We start from the raw sequence: 14,097 nt of genomic DNA, 5'->3' as shown, positions 1-14,097 counted from the left end.
ATTGTACAGCTTATATAAATACCAGCACTTGTAATTTTAATAGAATCAGTATAGTGTACAACAAAGAAAGAAAAATAACTTTGTGCTATGATATAGCACCATGAAATATATAAATGTCACATTTCAGTAGCAACTTTATCAGCATCATGTTACAAAAATATGAATCTCAAGACAATAATAATGGCAGTTCCCACAAAACATGCTAATGTAAATACCAAGCAAAAGATTGGATTGGTCTAATGACAATAAAGAACTGAAGAAGGTACATTAATTATAAACAGCTTTATGGTACTAATCAGAATAAAATTCAGTGAGTACTATAATGAAAACCTTTTCTATCACAGTATATACACCTTGTTTTTGTATCAAGGTAACTGAAATTTGCAAATATATTTTCTATCTCCTACAGAAATGCTAAAGAAGTATATAAACAGAAATACTAATATCCCTTAGGTCATAACATCACACCTGAAAAATACTGCTTTTAGGATGATTACAGGAACTGGGTTCTATTGTAGGCACACTTTATAATGATGTTCTGTCTGTATCTTCTCTTCAAATATCACCTTCAGCTCTCTTCCATGCTGTCCTTAAAATATCACCTGTGTTGTTGGAGTTCTTACCTATAATTTCTTCAGCATCAGAATCTACAAAGATTTAGAATGAATGTAGGAGTAACTGATGTACTATAATGGATTTCATATTAGTCTCGTCAGATACAGTGTTCAAGCCAGCAACATACCTGTTGATCCTTCAACATCTGCCTCAAAACAACAAATCTGGCTGATGACCCCAAAGTTTGTTGTGAATGAATCTGGAGAATTAAAAGATAAAATTTAATACAATGAAATTTATTAGTTTAAGGGAGTTCCTTCACTTTTATTTATTGAGAAACAAGATTTATTTTCTTTCCATACAAAAGAAAATTGAATATGAAATATGATTTCATACCATATTTTGGAACTTTTAGCTGATGATTATCATCCGTATTAGGAAGATCAACACAGTATTGATCTGAAATAATTAATACAATACATTAATAATGTAACATATTTTACAGAACAATTTCTTCCTAGTAAATTAATGATCATAACTGCATACATAAACTACAATAAGAGTTAAAATTTCTTGTATGGTTTAGAGAATACTAATAACTTTGAATGCAAAACTAAAAATGCTTAATGGATTAAGAATTTAAATCAAACTGTATGTATGACTTTTAATCTTTGAAAATTTCTCTATTTGCCCATGTTATAATAATATTCTGAAAGGGGTGGGGTGGGGGTGGGGTGGGGGGTGACTCCAACTCAAACATTGTGTATGGTCTGGAAAAAGTATTTTCAGGCAAGTCACCAATTATTTGTCAATATCAAAGGCCGTCTCTCTCTTAGAGGCAAGCAATGTTTTTCATAAAACCAAATTTTCAGAGAAGAAAGCAGAAAGGAATGTTGGGTAGTGCTAAGGTAACAGAGACTATGTGCAACCATGCAAGGTCAGTGCATTTTCATCCTTGCATCTTTCTGGTAAACTATTTCCTGCCCTGCCGATTATAGTAATAATTTCTATGAAACGGCAAAAGATAACATTACACGATGTTCATCCACTGTGTGTTCATGTTAGGCGACTTCCTTAAAAGGTTTATTTATGGAATGATGTCAAAAGGAGAGAAAGAGAGCTTTCACACCATGTGCATTCACACCCTAACATTTCTGTTTGGAATTTAGCTCCGCATTTACTCCATTAACTCACTCATGCCGTCATAAGTTTTGATAACCCAATAACACACATACAAACATGTTAACCTTTATAGTGTGGACCCAATATGCAAGGGAAATTGAAGGTAATTATTTTGTAGAGGACAACAAGGTGCAATCACTGGTACAAGAAATAATCTGCAGACTCGAATGGAAAGAGATCATGGAAAACACTACTCACTCCGCTTCTGAGTTTCAGCTCAACAGTGTAAAACTTACACTGTTGAATAGATTTTGTGACATGGAGTCAGGGACTTATTCTCTGATGAGTGCTACCATACAGTGAAGATTTACCTAAACATAAATGTGTATTTATTATACAACAGTATATGAGCCTGGCATCAGGGGTCATGAACTCTTTCAACAAGAGTATTTGGAGATGCTGGTACCTGTGCAGAAGGACCAAGTTACTTATCTTCAAGGTCCTGATACTGTAAGTTTTACTTTATGGCAGTGAAACCTGGACACTATCATGTGCCTTGGAGTCTCACCTTAATCCCTTTTGTAACAGGTCCTTGAGCCAGATCAGTTGGCAGGACCTTGTATCTGACCAACAGTTACACTGTGAGACTGTCACAGGACAGTTACTTTTACAATAAGGGGCCTGCCAACTCAGGCTATATGGGCACCTGGCTCACTACATGCAGGATGATCCTCTCCACCAGGATATCTCTATTCAAGACAACCCTGTGGCGGAGGGCTGTGGAATGACCTAGGAAGTCATGCCTTTGGCAGATTGATCAAACCTGTAATTAGGAGCTAGAGATGGACTGAAGCCCAGCCAGGTGGCTTGTTATGAAAGATGTTCACAGATGGAAACGAAGGGTGGATGCAGCTATGCACCCCCATCAGAGTTAGCTCCCCATTGATGATGATTTCATAACAATATTCGGACAATATGTAGATGGAGGTAGTGGCTGAGTTGGGTAATAAAACCTATAGGAAATGATACACACAAACCAAGTTCTTTTATGGCAAAATTTGTGTAACTGCCTCCCAAAGTTGCTATACATAAAAGAACAGAGATGATCACACATTTTTAGCTTAGCTGCATATCTTGTCTACAATGTGAGGATAAATACTACACTGACCTCATGACTAGGCTAAGAATGCCCTGGCTAGGGGTACACTAAGGGCTTTTGATGTCATTATAGCTGTAGATTTTACTAAAAAGTAGGCCCATAGGCTTTCAAAGATGACGGGCATGTCTACAGTTTCACAAGCTGATTTTCAGCATTTTTCATTGTGCTTTTATACATTTTTGTTCTATATTCATTCAATTTCAGCCTGTTTTACCTTATAATTACCATGACATACTTCATGCTATCCCGTACCAGATTGTTGATGGAAATGGTAATTAGATCTCTTCAACTATTCATATGCACAAGGAAAAACACCCAGAACCATTGAAATCTGTGGATTTCCTTCAGAAAAACATCAAAATTGTTTTGGAAGCAAGTCACTACCCTGCTATCCATACTGACCAAATAAAATAAAATAAATAAAATAAATACTTAAAAGAATGAGTTAAAGTTACCTTGTTATATCTTCAAAAAATTATTATGCTAGTTGTTCCTTAAGTCATCAAAAAGCCACTTGTAATGACAGAATTTTCCTTAGTATCATATTCTGCAACTGAAACATTGGACAACAGTTCAGTATGTTTGAAAAAGCTAATCAATCAAATAGAATGATTGTTGAAAAGAAAGTGGGTTAACTTAATGCAGCACATCTGAAGGGAAAACCCCAAGCTCCAAGCAGTGGCAGATTTAGGGGGGGGGAACTGGGGGCAATTATCATTCTCACTGTCAAATCATTATAAAACAGAATGACAATCTTTCTCTGTCGAGGTAGTGCCAGGGTATAAAAAGTAGCATGGCTAAAACTTTCCTTAAACAATTTTCAAACCACTCATAGTGAGTATGACCGGTGTCAACTAAACTGATTTCCTACATCAACATAGTGATGGTACAATATCAATCAATTACCGAAGATTAATAAGCGCCCCCCTTTATCAACTGCCCCCTTCAGAATAGTTCTGGATCTGCCCCAGACTCCAAGAGATCATGTCAAGGTGTGAATGCATCTGACTCTACCTTAGTAAATTTGGCTTGAGGTGTGATAAATACTGCCAGTCAAATAAGGTTTTGAAAAAAGTTATCATGAACTATACTATACTGAGATAGAGGTCTTGTACCTGGTTTTGGAACTGCTGTTGAGAGCAGACGACCAGTGAAAGTATAATGGTGTTCACAGAAATGTTTGCTGCACACCACATACGATTTCCATAACTGTTCGAGGCTTTTATTCTTGAGAGATGCTATGTTCAGCACCTTCAGCCATTCTAAACATCTGAAAAGGTCACATCAACTGTAACTATGAATGATGCTAAACTATAGGCAACAAACCCCACAAGATATTACAATAATTACTGACACACTAACCTTTTCTTATTCCTTGGGAAAAAATGGAATTTGAGATTCTCGTTATTTTTCTTCTTTGCGCCGCACACCGCGCAACTGTGATACCGGCCCCTCGAGACCATTTTCACTCATCTGATATATTCCCAAAGTTGCCACGCTTGCTCTGAAACATCTCTCTCTTTTTTCTGTATAAACGCTGTAAGATTCAGCCGGAAAAGCTTGTCATTCAGCGACGGCGCGGGACGTCGCTCCTCGCACGTGCTCGCCCTGGTGTTTAAATTGCTGCAGACGACGCGGGTCCGGCGCCATCTGTTCGGGGGGAATAATTAATAAGGAAATTCCGGCCACTGGTTAAACTCTCTCCGCTCATTTCACCTTTATATAATATATTGACCTATCAAATTCACTATTTACCCAATTACTAGATAATCAAATCCACATCCTTACATTAATCATGAAAGCTCGTTCGCGGCACCCCATCCGCGCTGCCCGGGGACCGACCCGCGACCCACGAGGAGGCGAGGAAGGAGGCGAGGCCCAACAGGAGAGAGACAATGGTGATAACCTCTCCTACCTTATTCGCTCGTGCCAGAGGAGGCGATAGGTTCTGGAAGAGGAGGAGGATTCTCTCGCTCTCAGCTGTAAGGAAGTATTTCAAACGAGAACAGGGCCCTTTATTTTTAAAGGGCCCTTTCGGATTTTTTGTCCATGTCTTACGAAATGCATTTGTTTTGGAATAGATTCCTGTCTTAGGGTTTGCAGATCAGCCTCAGGAGCGTGGGAGTAGGCGATATTCTGATAGAGAATGTGTGTAGTAGGAAGCCAGATTTTGTTTATACAATAGGTTAATTTGGTTATACAAGACCAAAGGATATCGTCTGTTTTTGCTTTGTTCTTTTCCCGTTCTTTTTGTAAACAAAGCGAAATTTGTTATTTACATGCCATGAATATCAATGCTTATTACTGAACTCTCCCAGAAGGAAATATTGGTTTCTGAATAACTGAATACATTATGAAGTACATAATATGCAGATGAACTATGAAACTGTGTACATTTATTAATAATGACACGTTATTTTTGTAGGCTGGCATTGTAATTTCTTATGTATTTTGGGGTTCATACTTGTTGGGAACCTTTCATTTCTTGGTTAGTAACTGGAACCCTCTTCTCCCATCCACCTGGTTTGTGGGTTCTTTGGGAAATCTGGCTTTTTGGAAGGGTGGGGCCAACAGTTCTTTTTCTTCTTTTTTCTTTTATAGGGCTTTAGACCTGTCTATATCCCCTTGATCCTTTTCTTGATGCTTCATTCTTCTTATATCAAATCTATAATTGTTTATTTTTTGTAGAAATATTTTGGTATGTCTTAGTATATAGGACTTCTGTTCATCTGGCCGATCTTCTCCTGTAATCAGTACATCTGGATTATTGATTTTTATTTTCTTCAAAGCTTCCAGCAATATCACCTTGTTTGAGTTAAATCTTGGGCAATGGAGGAATATGTGATCCTCTGTTTCTTCTTGATTTTTGCACCATCTGCAAAAAGGATCGGTTTCAATTTTGATTCTGTGTAGATGGTATTTTAGTCTTGAGTGTGTTGTTTTTAGGCTTGTAATGCATGTGTCTAATTTATTATTTTTTGATCTTGTCCTTGGTTGTGGACTGGTGCTTTGTAAATAATAGTTCTTTATATTTAGGGCATTGATCCAATATGCTTCCCAATTCTTTTGCATTTTCTTCTTAATTTCTTTTTTTACATTTGAAATGTCTTTAGTTATATTAAAAGTTTCACTTATTTTATGAGCTGTTTGGCTGCAATATCTGCTATTTCATTACCCTTTTATGTTTTTGTGTGCTGGTATCCATTGTATTATTGTTTTTTGTTTGTTTTCTGTTAGATTATAAATTATTGATTGTATCTCAAATATGTTTTTTTTTTTTTTTTTTGGACCAGTGTTTTGTATGCAATAAACTGCCAATTTAGAGTCTGTGTATGTCACTGTGTTTCTCATGTTATTATTTTTGAAGTATCTTAGTCCATCTTTTATGGCAAATAGCTCGGCTTCTATCGGGTTTCTTTCGGTACTTTCCACATTGTTGTGATATTTTTTTTCTTTAATGTAAATTGCAGCTGAGGTAGAATTGACTTCTTCAATTTTGGAGCCATCAGTGAATATCTTATTATAGTTAATCTATATTGTGTTATCCATCATATTAAATTGATTCCTGATTATTTTTTCAGGAGTATCTTTTGAAAGCCTTTGCATAAATTTAGTTCTATGTTTTGATGGATATCATACCAAGGTGGTATTTGAGTTATGCTTGGGCCGACATTTGTTTTTATTATGATTCTTGGCACATCTCCATAACTCTATGAACTAAAGTTTCTTTATCTGTATTCTGGTTATATTCCTGGATTGATTGTGTTATTATTTTTTTTATTGGCATAGTTTCTTATTTTTGTAAGAATTTTTCCATTTGAATGCATTCTTGTTGTTTTATTGCTTGTCTTAAGGACATTGTATTTGTTAAGGCTTGTAGTGCTATTTTCGGAGTTGACTTAAAACACCCTGTGGCTATTCTTATTGTATAGTTTCTAGCCTTTTTAAATCTGTGTTTTTTACTGTTCCGTATATTGTGGAACCATATATTTTTGGTCTTACGTAGATGTTATAAAATTTTGTCAAAGTCTCCCTTTTTGCTCCCCACGATAATGTGGACAGTTTTTTAATTAAATCTATCCTCTTTTGAGCAGAAGTTCTAATTTTATCAATATATGATTTCCATTTTAGTTTTGGGCCATCAAATTCTAATCCTAGTATTTTGAGGTTTTGTAAATATCAGTTTTTCGTTATCTATACTTATTTCTAGTATGTTTTGAAGTCTTTTATTGGTGAAACATATGAGTTTACTTTTTGATATGTTTATTTTCAAATCCCATATATCCGTCCATTCTTTTATGTTTTTGATTGCACTTTTTAAGTCATTAGTAGCCTTTAAAATATCCTTATTTTGAGAAATTAGCGTGATGTCGTCTGCATAAATTATTTTGCAAATTCCTTTGGGAGGCTCAGGTCTGACATTAGTATGTTGAATAAAGTTGGACTTAAGGTGATCCTTGAGGTACTCCCTTTAATATTTTTTCTTTTTGGGTTCTTTTTTCACCTATTGATATCTGGTATGTTCTGTTTTCCAAGAAGTTCTTTAACCATTTTAGTGATGTGCCTTTGATTCCTAGCTTGGCTGCCTTTATTATAATTGCATCATGGTTGGCTGAGTCAAATGCTTTTTCTAGGTCTAAGCAGGCTACCAAAGCGTATTTCTTTTCATTTAATGATTTAATTTATTATTGATTCAATTATTTGAAGTGCGTCTGTGGTTGATCTATTTGGTCTGAAACCTGATTGGTCTTCATCTAGTTTTCTCTTTATTTCTAACCACCAGTTAATTCTGCTGTTTATGATGATTTCATATATCTTTCCTAGACAAGAAATTCTACTGATAAATCTGTAGGAACTTATATCTACTTGATTTTTCCCTGGTTTTATTATTGGTTTTATCAACACGTTTTTAAATTCATTTGGGTATTCACCTTTTAACCATTGGTTGTTTATTTCTATTAGAATTAATCTTAGTATATTGTCTGGTGCCTTTTTGTAAAATTCATATGTGGTTTCGTCTGGCCCATATGCCTTTCCATTCTTAGTTTTGTTTAATGATCTTTCTAACTCTTCCATTGTTATTTTTTTGTTTAAATTTAATGTATCAGGCAGATTTAGTAATTTGTCTATCTCTGCTTTAGTGGATATCCTTTTTAGTTCATTTACAATGATCTTTTTATATTCTTCCTTGAATAAAGAAAGTTGTCTATATTTGTTATGAGGCGATCATTACTTATTATGGGATAGCTTTGGTTTGAAATTTTGCCTGTTTGCTTCTTTATAAAATTCCAAACTTTTTTAGTTGGGGTCTAGTTGACTACAAAAGTTTTCCCAGGCCTTTCTTGTTTCTGTTTCAATTACTTGTCTACTTTGTGCAATAAGTTTTTTATATTCTATTTCATTTTCTTTTGTTAGTTTTTTTCCTCCATTTGTTAAAAGCTTTGTTTCTTTTCTTTATTACACTGTGACAAGTTTTGTTCCACCATGGTTTGTTTGATTTAGTTTTTATGTTAATATTGTCAAACTTGAAACATTTTTCCCCCCCATTTCTATTAGCATGTTAGCTAATGACGGGAGACTTGTGTCTTTTACCTTTAATGATTTATTCAGTTCTTTCTGGTATTTTGTCCAACCCTCTTTCGTGAAGTGCCATTTTCTTTCTTTATTAGGAGGAGAGTTTTGAGTTTTTTACAATTATTGGCAGATGATCACTATTCAAATGTTGGGCCTACAGTTATTACAAAATGGCTTAAAGTTTGAGATCCTATTATTAAGTCTATTGTTGAAATTTTGCCTATTTTTGAGTCTATCCTTGTTATTTGGCCTGGTGGTGTTAATAGTATTTCAGCATTATACGTTAGAAAATTGAAAACATTTTTGCTTGTTTTGTTAGTGGAGCTTTGGGTTTAAGTTTAGTTCCCAGAAAGGGTGGTGAGCATTTAGATCTCCCATAATGAGCTTTGGTTCCTCTAATTGGTTTGCATAATGTTCGATTTCTTCTTTTAAAATGTTTTTACATGGGTTATAAATTAGTAGTACATTTATCCATCTGTTGTTAAAAGATATTCTAACTGCTTGGGCTTCAAATTTACGTTCTTGATTGTCATTTAATTTTATTTCTTTATATTGAATAAACATTTTTATAAAGAAGGCTAAGCCTCCACCTATCTGATTTTTCCTGTCCTTTCTTATTATTTGGTAATTTGGGAACTTAAATTTGTCTTTATCTTTTAATAGCACATCTGAAATTATTGAGATCATTGATTTTCCTTCATTTATATAATTTCTTGTATTTGTTATTGTCTTATATATGTTTTTACTGAAGGAAACCCATGAAAAGTTATTTTCCTTGTCGTTTTTGTTTGTTTTATATGTCTGTGTTTTGTATTGGTGTTGTTAATGAAGATGTTGTGGGTGATTGTTCTGTTGTGTTAATTTCTGTGTTCTTACTTGCAGGACTTTGTTTCCTTTTTGGAGTTTGTTTGTTTTCTTGTGTTTTGTCTTCTGTTTTGTTTGGTGTTGTGTCTTTGTTTTCTTTTTGTCTTTTCTGTTTTGTGGGAGTTCTCTGCCCAAGAGTTAGGCCTTGTTATTGGCTTAGTGTTTGTGTGTATGTTTGTCTTGTGTTTTTGAAGTTGAACTGTGTTCTGTTTATGTTTTGTGAGGAGTTTGCTGCTTGCATGTTGTTGTTTCTTAATGTGGCTTTTGATGTGCTGTTATTATGTTGTTTCTGTTCCTCATCTGCTAATGGTTTTAACTTTTGTAACTGTTTTTTCACTTGTTGGTTATTTGGTGTTATGTTATTTTTGTTTATCTCTTGTGCCATTTTATGATATTTACAGTTTGTCTATTGGACTGTGGTTTTCCTTGCAGTAAAAACAGTAAGGGTCATTGTTACATTCTTTAAACATATGATTGAAACCACTACATTTACTGCACCTTTGTTTGTTTTTGCAAGTTATGGTGCCATGACCATACCTCTGGCAATTGTAACACTTAGGAATTGGGAAAGTGCATTGTTAGACTTGGTATGAAATGTGCCCTATTACAACTCTTTCTGGGAGTTTCCCTTGAAATGTCAATCTTATGGATTTTGTTTCAATTCATTTTTCTTTGTTTATTTCTCTATTATTATTTTTTATTCTCATTATTTCAATGATGTTAGAATTTTGTTCCCCGTTTTTCTTTTAGGCTGTCTATTTTCAGGTCTGTCTCTACGGGAATATGGTTCCATAGGAATAGCCTGTATTTTTATTGGAAGATGGCTGTTTGCAAATTACTTCCCAATTGCCTAGTTTTTTTATTTCGTTTAGTGGTCTTATTTTTGAAAGGTTGTATACCTGAAACCTAATTGCTTTGCCTGTTCCTAGGACTCTTAGAGTATTTTCTTTAATGTACTTATGAAATTCTGACTTGCTTATTGCTTCTGTTAATTTAATTGGATTGTTAAAGTTTGAGGTATATGATCCCCCATGTACTTGAATCAAAATTATGTTTTGTTGGGTTTCTACTTGCGTTTTAGGGGTGATGTTTGGTGCTGTTATTTGTTGCTCTGTGTGGTGAAGATTGTTGGCTTCCTGATTTGGTGGGAAGTTTGAATGGTGTTCTGCTTCGTTTCACGGGAGTTTTGAGAGCGGATCTTCGTTTTCGGAGTTCTTTTTCCTTTTACTCTTGTTTGTTGTTTCTGTTTCTACCTCCATACAGATTCCAGGATCTTCCCCTGGATCAATGTAAGGATTTTCCATGTCAGTCTGGTTCCTTTGATAGTCTTTAAGAGACGCTGTTAACACTACGGTGTCTAGTCATCAACCAAGCAGCCAACAGTTCACTTAAAATGCTGATGGCGGCTTCTGCTTGTATGTAAACAGGAATGTATGATATGCAAATGTCTACAATTTACGTAGTGTACTGTATGCACAACAATTGTGATTCCTTCAGCAACTATAAGAAAAAGGTCGGCAAGCATCCTCCAGATATATTCTGGCAATAACTTGATTGGTGTATCATTAATATATATACTATATTATAGCTAGAACTAAACCACAATTGGCTTCAAACTGTTTCAAATGAGACTTTAAGCCCCCCAAAATAAGCATCATGGCCTGCTGATCTTGGTGAAGTTTTCAGATGTTATCATCTAGAGACAAATCGAACATCCAGGATTGCTATTGATCTGCTTCAATATGCATTATTGTAGTAAACCGATCATTTGGTTTATGTGGCTTTGGGTATCTTGTCTTAAGTGGGTTAAAGCAGAAGGAATATAATACAACTTTAAAATGGTCTTTTGTAATGTGATTTTTCTGAGTTTTATGTAGCTAATGTTTTACAACATGCCAGAAATGTGATGAGTGCTAATGGCTCAGAAACATTACATAAGTTCAGTACTGAAGCTGTTGAATTTGTGTAATGTTATGTTTGTTTCTTGGGTTTTAAATTAGGCTCCCTTTTTTAAAAATCTTAAATGCATTATATTTGTATGACTGATATAAATACTGATATTAATTGTCAATCTTTGGGGCATTATTTTTAAAGTGATTTTTCCTGGTGGTCACTCCTTTTGTTCCCAACTATTGTTCATGTAACAAACCACACTGCAGTTTGATAAGGAGCCTATCAGGTGCTGATTTATGATATGTTTATTTGGATTTTGTTGCAATGGTAATGCATAGCTTAAGTAGCTGCCAAGGGATAAATATATGTTGCAGGTAGTTATATGTAGATATATTTCACTGCTTAAGATTAAAAAATATTTTGTAATTAGAGTGCAATCCTAATAAACCTTTGATAACCTTTATGACAATGGTAATGATAATAATGTTATGAATTAATATAAGTTTGATCAGCTGTTAATGTTTTTATTATACATTTATCAATAATATTCTTAAATTCTAATATTAGCTAACAGCTGAGATTGGAATCTCTAACTTTCAGAGTATTTCAGAGTATCTAGGGTAACTGCAAGGAAGCAAGTGACCTTTTTAAGTAAATACTTAATTGACACTTTCTTTGTTATCATTGATAATTATTTTTTGTAAACAAACATCAGAATAGCATAATATCTTGAGAGACTGGGATGCATAAAAGTTAAACTGTTCCAAAAAAAAAATGTTTTTTTTTTCAGCACTACTTTGGGCGCAAGAAGAATTGCTACTCTATTGCTATCAAGTATGTGCATAGAGCTCTTCGTTACTCTACAATCGCACGAAAGCAGAAGAAATTAGACCTAAAAGCTGTAAGTATGAATTATTGTTAATGGACTGTCTTTATATAAAATGAAAAGGTTTGAAATTATTAGATGAAACCTGGTAGAGTTATAGATGATAAATTTGCATTTTTTTTTTTTTTTTTTCCAAAGTGGTTTTAGTTGCACCCCAAGTGGGTTAATCATCCCTTCCTCACAAAAATCAGATATTAAAGGTCAAATTTTGATAGCTCTTGCTACATTTCCAGAGCAATAACCACTACCCATTTAGAAAAAAAATCAGAATAAATATAAAGCACAAAAATGTGATTCCAAATTATTTAATGAAAATATATCCAGGAAAACGGACAAATAGTTACTTGAGATTTGGATCCTTTTTGTCATTATTCTTCAACATTAATTATTTTTCTTCTATGTTTATAATATGTTGAAGATATTACCAAACCATCAGTTCTTAATAAAAAGTAGTTTACTGGTAAATACCATAATTAATTAAAAACGGCATTTATCTTGAAAATTATATGTGGAGTTGGTTACATATTTATTAGCACATGTAAACTTGGAATTTTGTTTTAAGATTTATCAGGCTTTTTTTTCATGCATATGTGGGTTTTAAGCCCCAGTAACCTAATGATCCAGGTAACCCCTCTTTCTTGAAATGGAACATGAAATTGACAGTTAAACAGTCATTCAGTCATAAATTGATTCTGAAGCATGGTTTTGAAAGAGCCAGAAATGAATTTTATCTTGGGTAATGGGTGGAAAAATTCAAGGGTAAGTAAACTTTTTTGTATTGGAGATTTTAATATACATATTGTGTACTCTAGCCACATCTTAATATTGAATTATAGTGAATCATAAAAAAATATACATTTATAAGTTGTGTGATATTGAACAACTGTTATAACATGAGTACAGTGAAAAAAGAGACAATGAAAAATATCTCAAAGAATGATGTGTCATTAACATTCAGTATCCATATCTTTGTCACTGTCATTTAATTCAGATGAAAATACAAGAAATGAAACAATAATTACACATCTTGCTTTGTGAATGGTTTACCTTTGTTTTTTCTCACAGTAGCGTTAAATCCAGGGAGAAATATCGCAAATCACAAACTACAGTAGTAAATGGATATCCTGTATATAACAATTGTTTTCTTCTAGTGAGAGTGATAATTCTTCTTTTCCACTGCAGCTTTGGAAGACCCGTATCACTGGAGGTACTGAGGAGCTCGGCACCAGCTACAATAGCATGAAATATACATTGAATGACATTGGTATTGGACTAGACCACAAGATCTTGCAGAACATGGCTATTTGGGAGCCAAGGACCTTCAGGGTAAGCCGAGATAGAAGTAAAGTAGCTTAAATTCCTGTGATATGTTTGGATTTAAAATAATGCCTTTATTATGTGATTATAAATTGGCAGTTTATTTGCATTATTTAGTTTTTAAGACTACTTATGGCAGATGATGTGAATGACATTTATGCTCATGACCTCTCCTTATTTTTTTGATACAGGGTCTTGCACTGCTTACCAAAGCAAAGGAAACTGAGAAGGGCCTGAACAGTCTAGATGGACCTTCAGTATCAGGTGTTGTGACTCGTGGAATGCTTTAAGATGGAAGCTCCAGGTGTTACATATTCACAAAGTCTTGCATGCATTGAAATGTTCATTACAAGTCCTTTTTTTCATAAATGTTTCATTGTATTAATCTGTTAATTTCTTAGGTAACTGATGTATATGTATATATGTTTGGATTTTCTCCTGGAACTTCAATATAAATGTATAATGATACCGTGCCACAACATATAGTAAATGTTAGCATCAAGTACTTCCATGGGAGCTAGTCGATATGGAGATTTCACCAGATTACTTGAATGAAAGGCAAACTATGGCTTTTTGTATAAGTATCTGAAAGAAAATCTTTGCAGTTATGTCAACTCTTTAGAAACTTTTACATTAGAAATGGTCAATATTTGGCCGTTATGAATTTTTTTGTAAATTATTATCATGTATATAGTTGTATTCTTTTGTAAGTAAATGATACAGAATA

General features: G+C 34.0%; 2 protein-coding genes across 3 annotated transcripts in view; one reads left to right on the top strand and one right to left on the bottom strand.

The window, feature by feature from the left end:
• The window catches only part of LOC125041413, a 5,481-nt gene extending 720 nt beyond the window's left edge, over nucleotides 1–4,761 (bottom strand). Inside the window, exons 1-6 of one of the 2 annotated variants that reach the window (XM_047636359.1) lie at nucleotides 4,625–4,761; nucleotides 4,199–4,486; nucleotides 3,952–4,106; nucleotides 952–1,014; nucleotides 743–814; nucleotides 1–647 (exon numbers count right to left, since the gene is read on the bottom strand). The exon at nucleotides 1–647 is cut by the window's left edge and continues 720 nt beyond it. In XM_047636359.1, coding sequence (XP_047492315.1) covers nucleotides 556–647; nucleotides 743–814; nucleotides 952–1,014; nucleotides 3,952–4,106; nucleotides 4,199–4,299 — 483 coding nt within the window. In that variant the 5' untranslated portion in view covers nucleotides 4,300–4,486; nucleotides 4,625–4,761 and the 3' untranslated portion in view covers nucleotides 1–555. The remainder of the gene's footprint in view (nucleotides 648–742; nucleotides 815–951; nucleotides 1,015–3,951; nucleotides 4,107–4,198; nucleotides 4,487–4,624) is intronic. The other variant, XM_047636360.1, reaches the window with a different exon arrangement.
• Nucleotides 4,625–14,097, top strand: LOC125041414 (39S ribosomal protein L20, mitochondrial-like). The gene is made up of 4 exons (XM_047636361.1): nucleotides 4,625–4,818; nucleotides 11,958–12,068; nucleotides 13,236–13,379; nucleotides 13,562–14,097. Exons 1-4 carry the CDS (start codon nucleotides 4,732–4,734, stop codon nucleotides 13,658–13,660), a joined length of 441 nt encoding a protein of 146 aa, XP_047492317.1. The 5' UTR covers nucleotides 4,625–4,731; the 3' UTR covers nucleotides 13,661–14,097.

The sequence above is a fragment of the Penaeus chinensis genome, chromosome 30 (genome assembly GCF_019202785.1).
Source record: "Penaeus chinensis breed Huanghai No. 1 chromosome 30, ASM1920278v2, whole genome shotgun sequence".
Taxonomy (NCBI): domain Eukaryota; kingdom Metazoa; phylum Arthropoda; class Malacostraca; order Decapoda; family Penaeidae; genus Penaeus; species Penaeus chinensis.
Note: the sequence above shows the minus strand (reverse complement) of the source record. Positions and strands in the feature narration are given on the sequence as shown.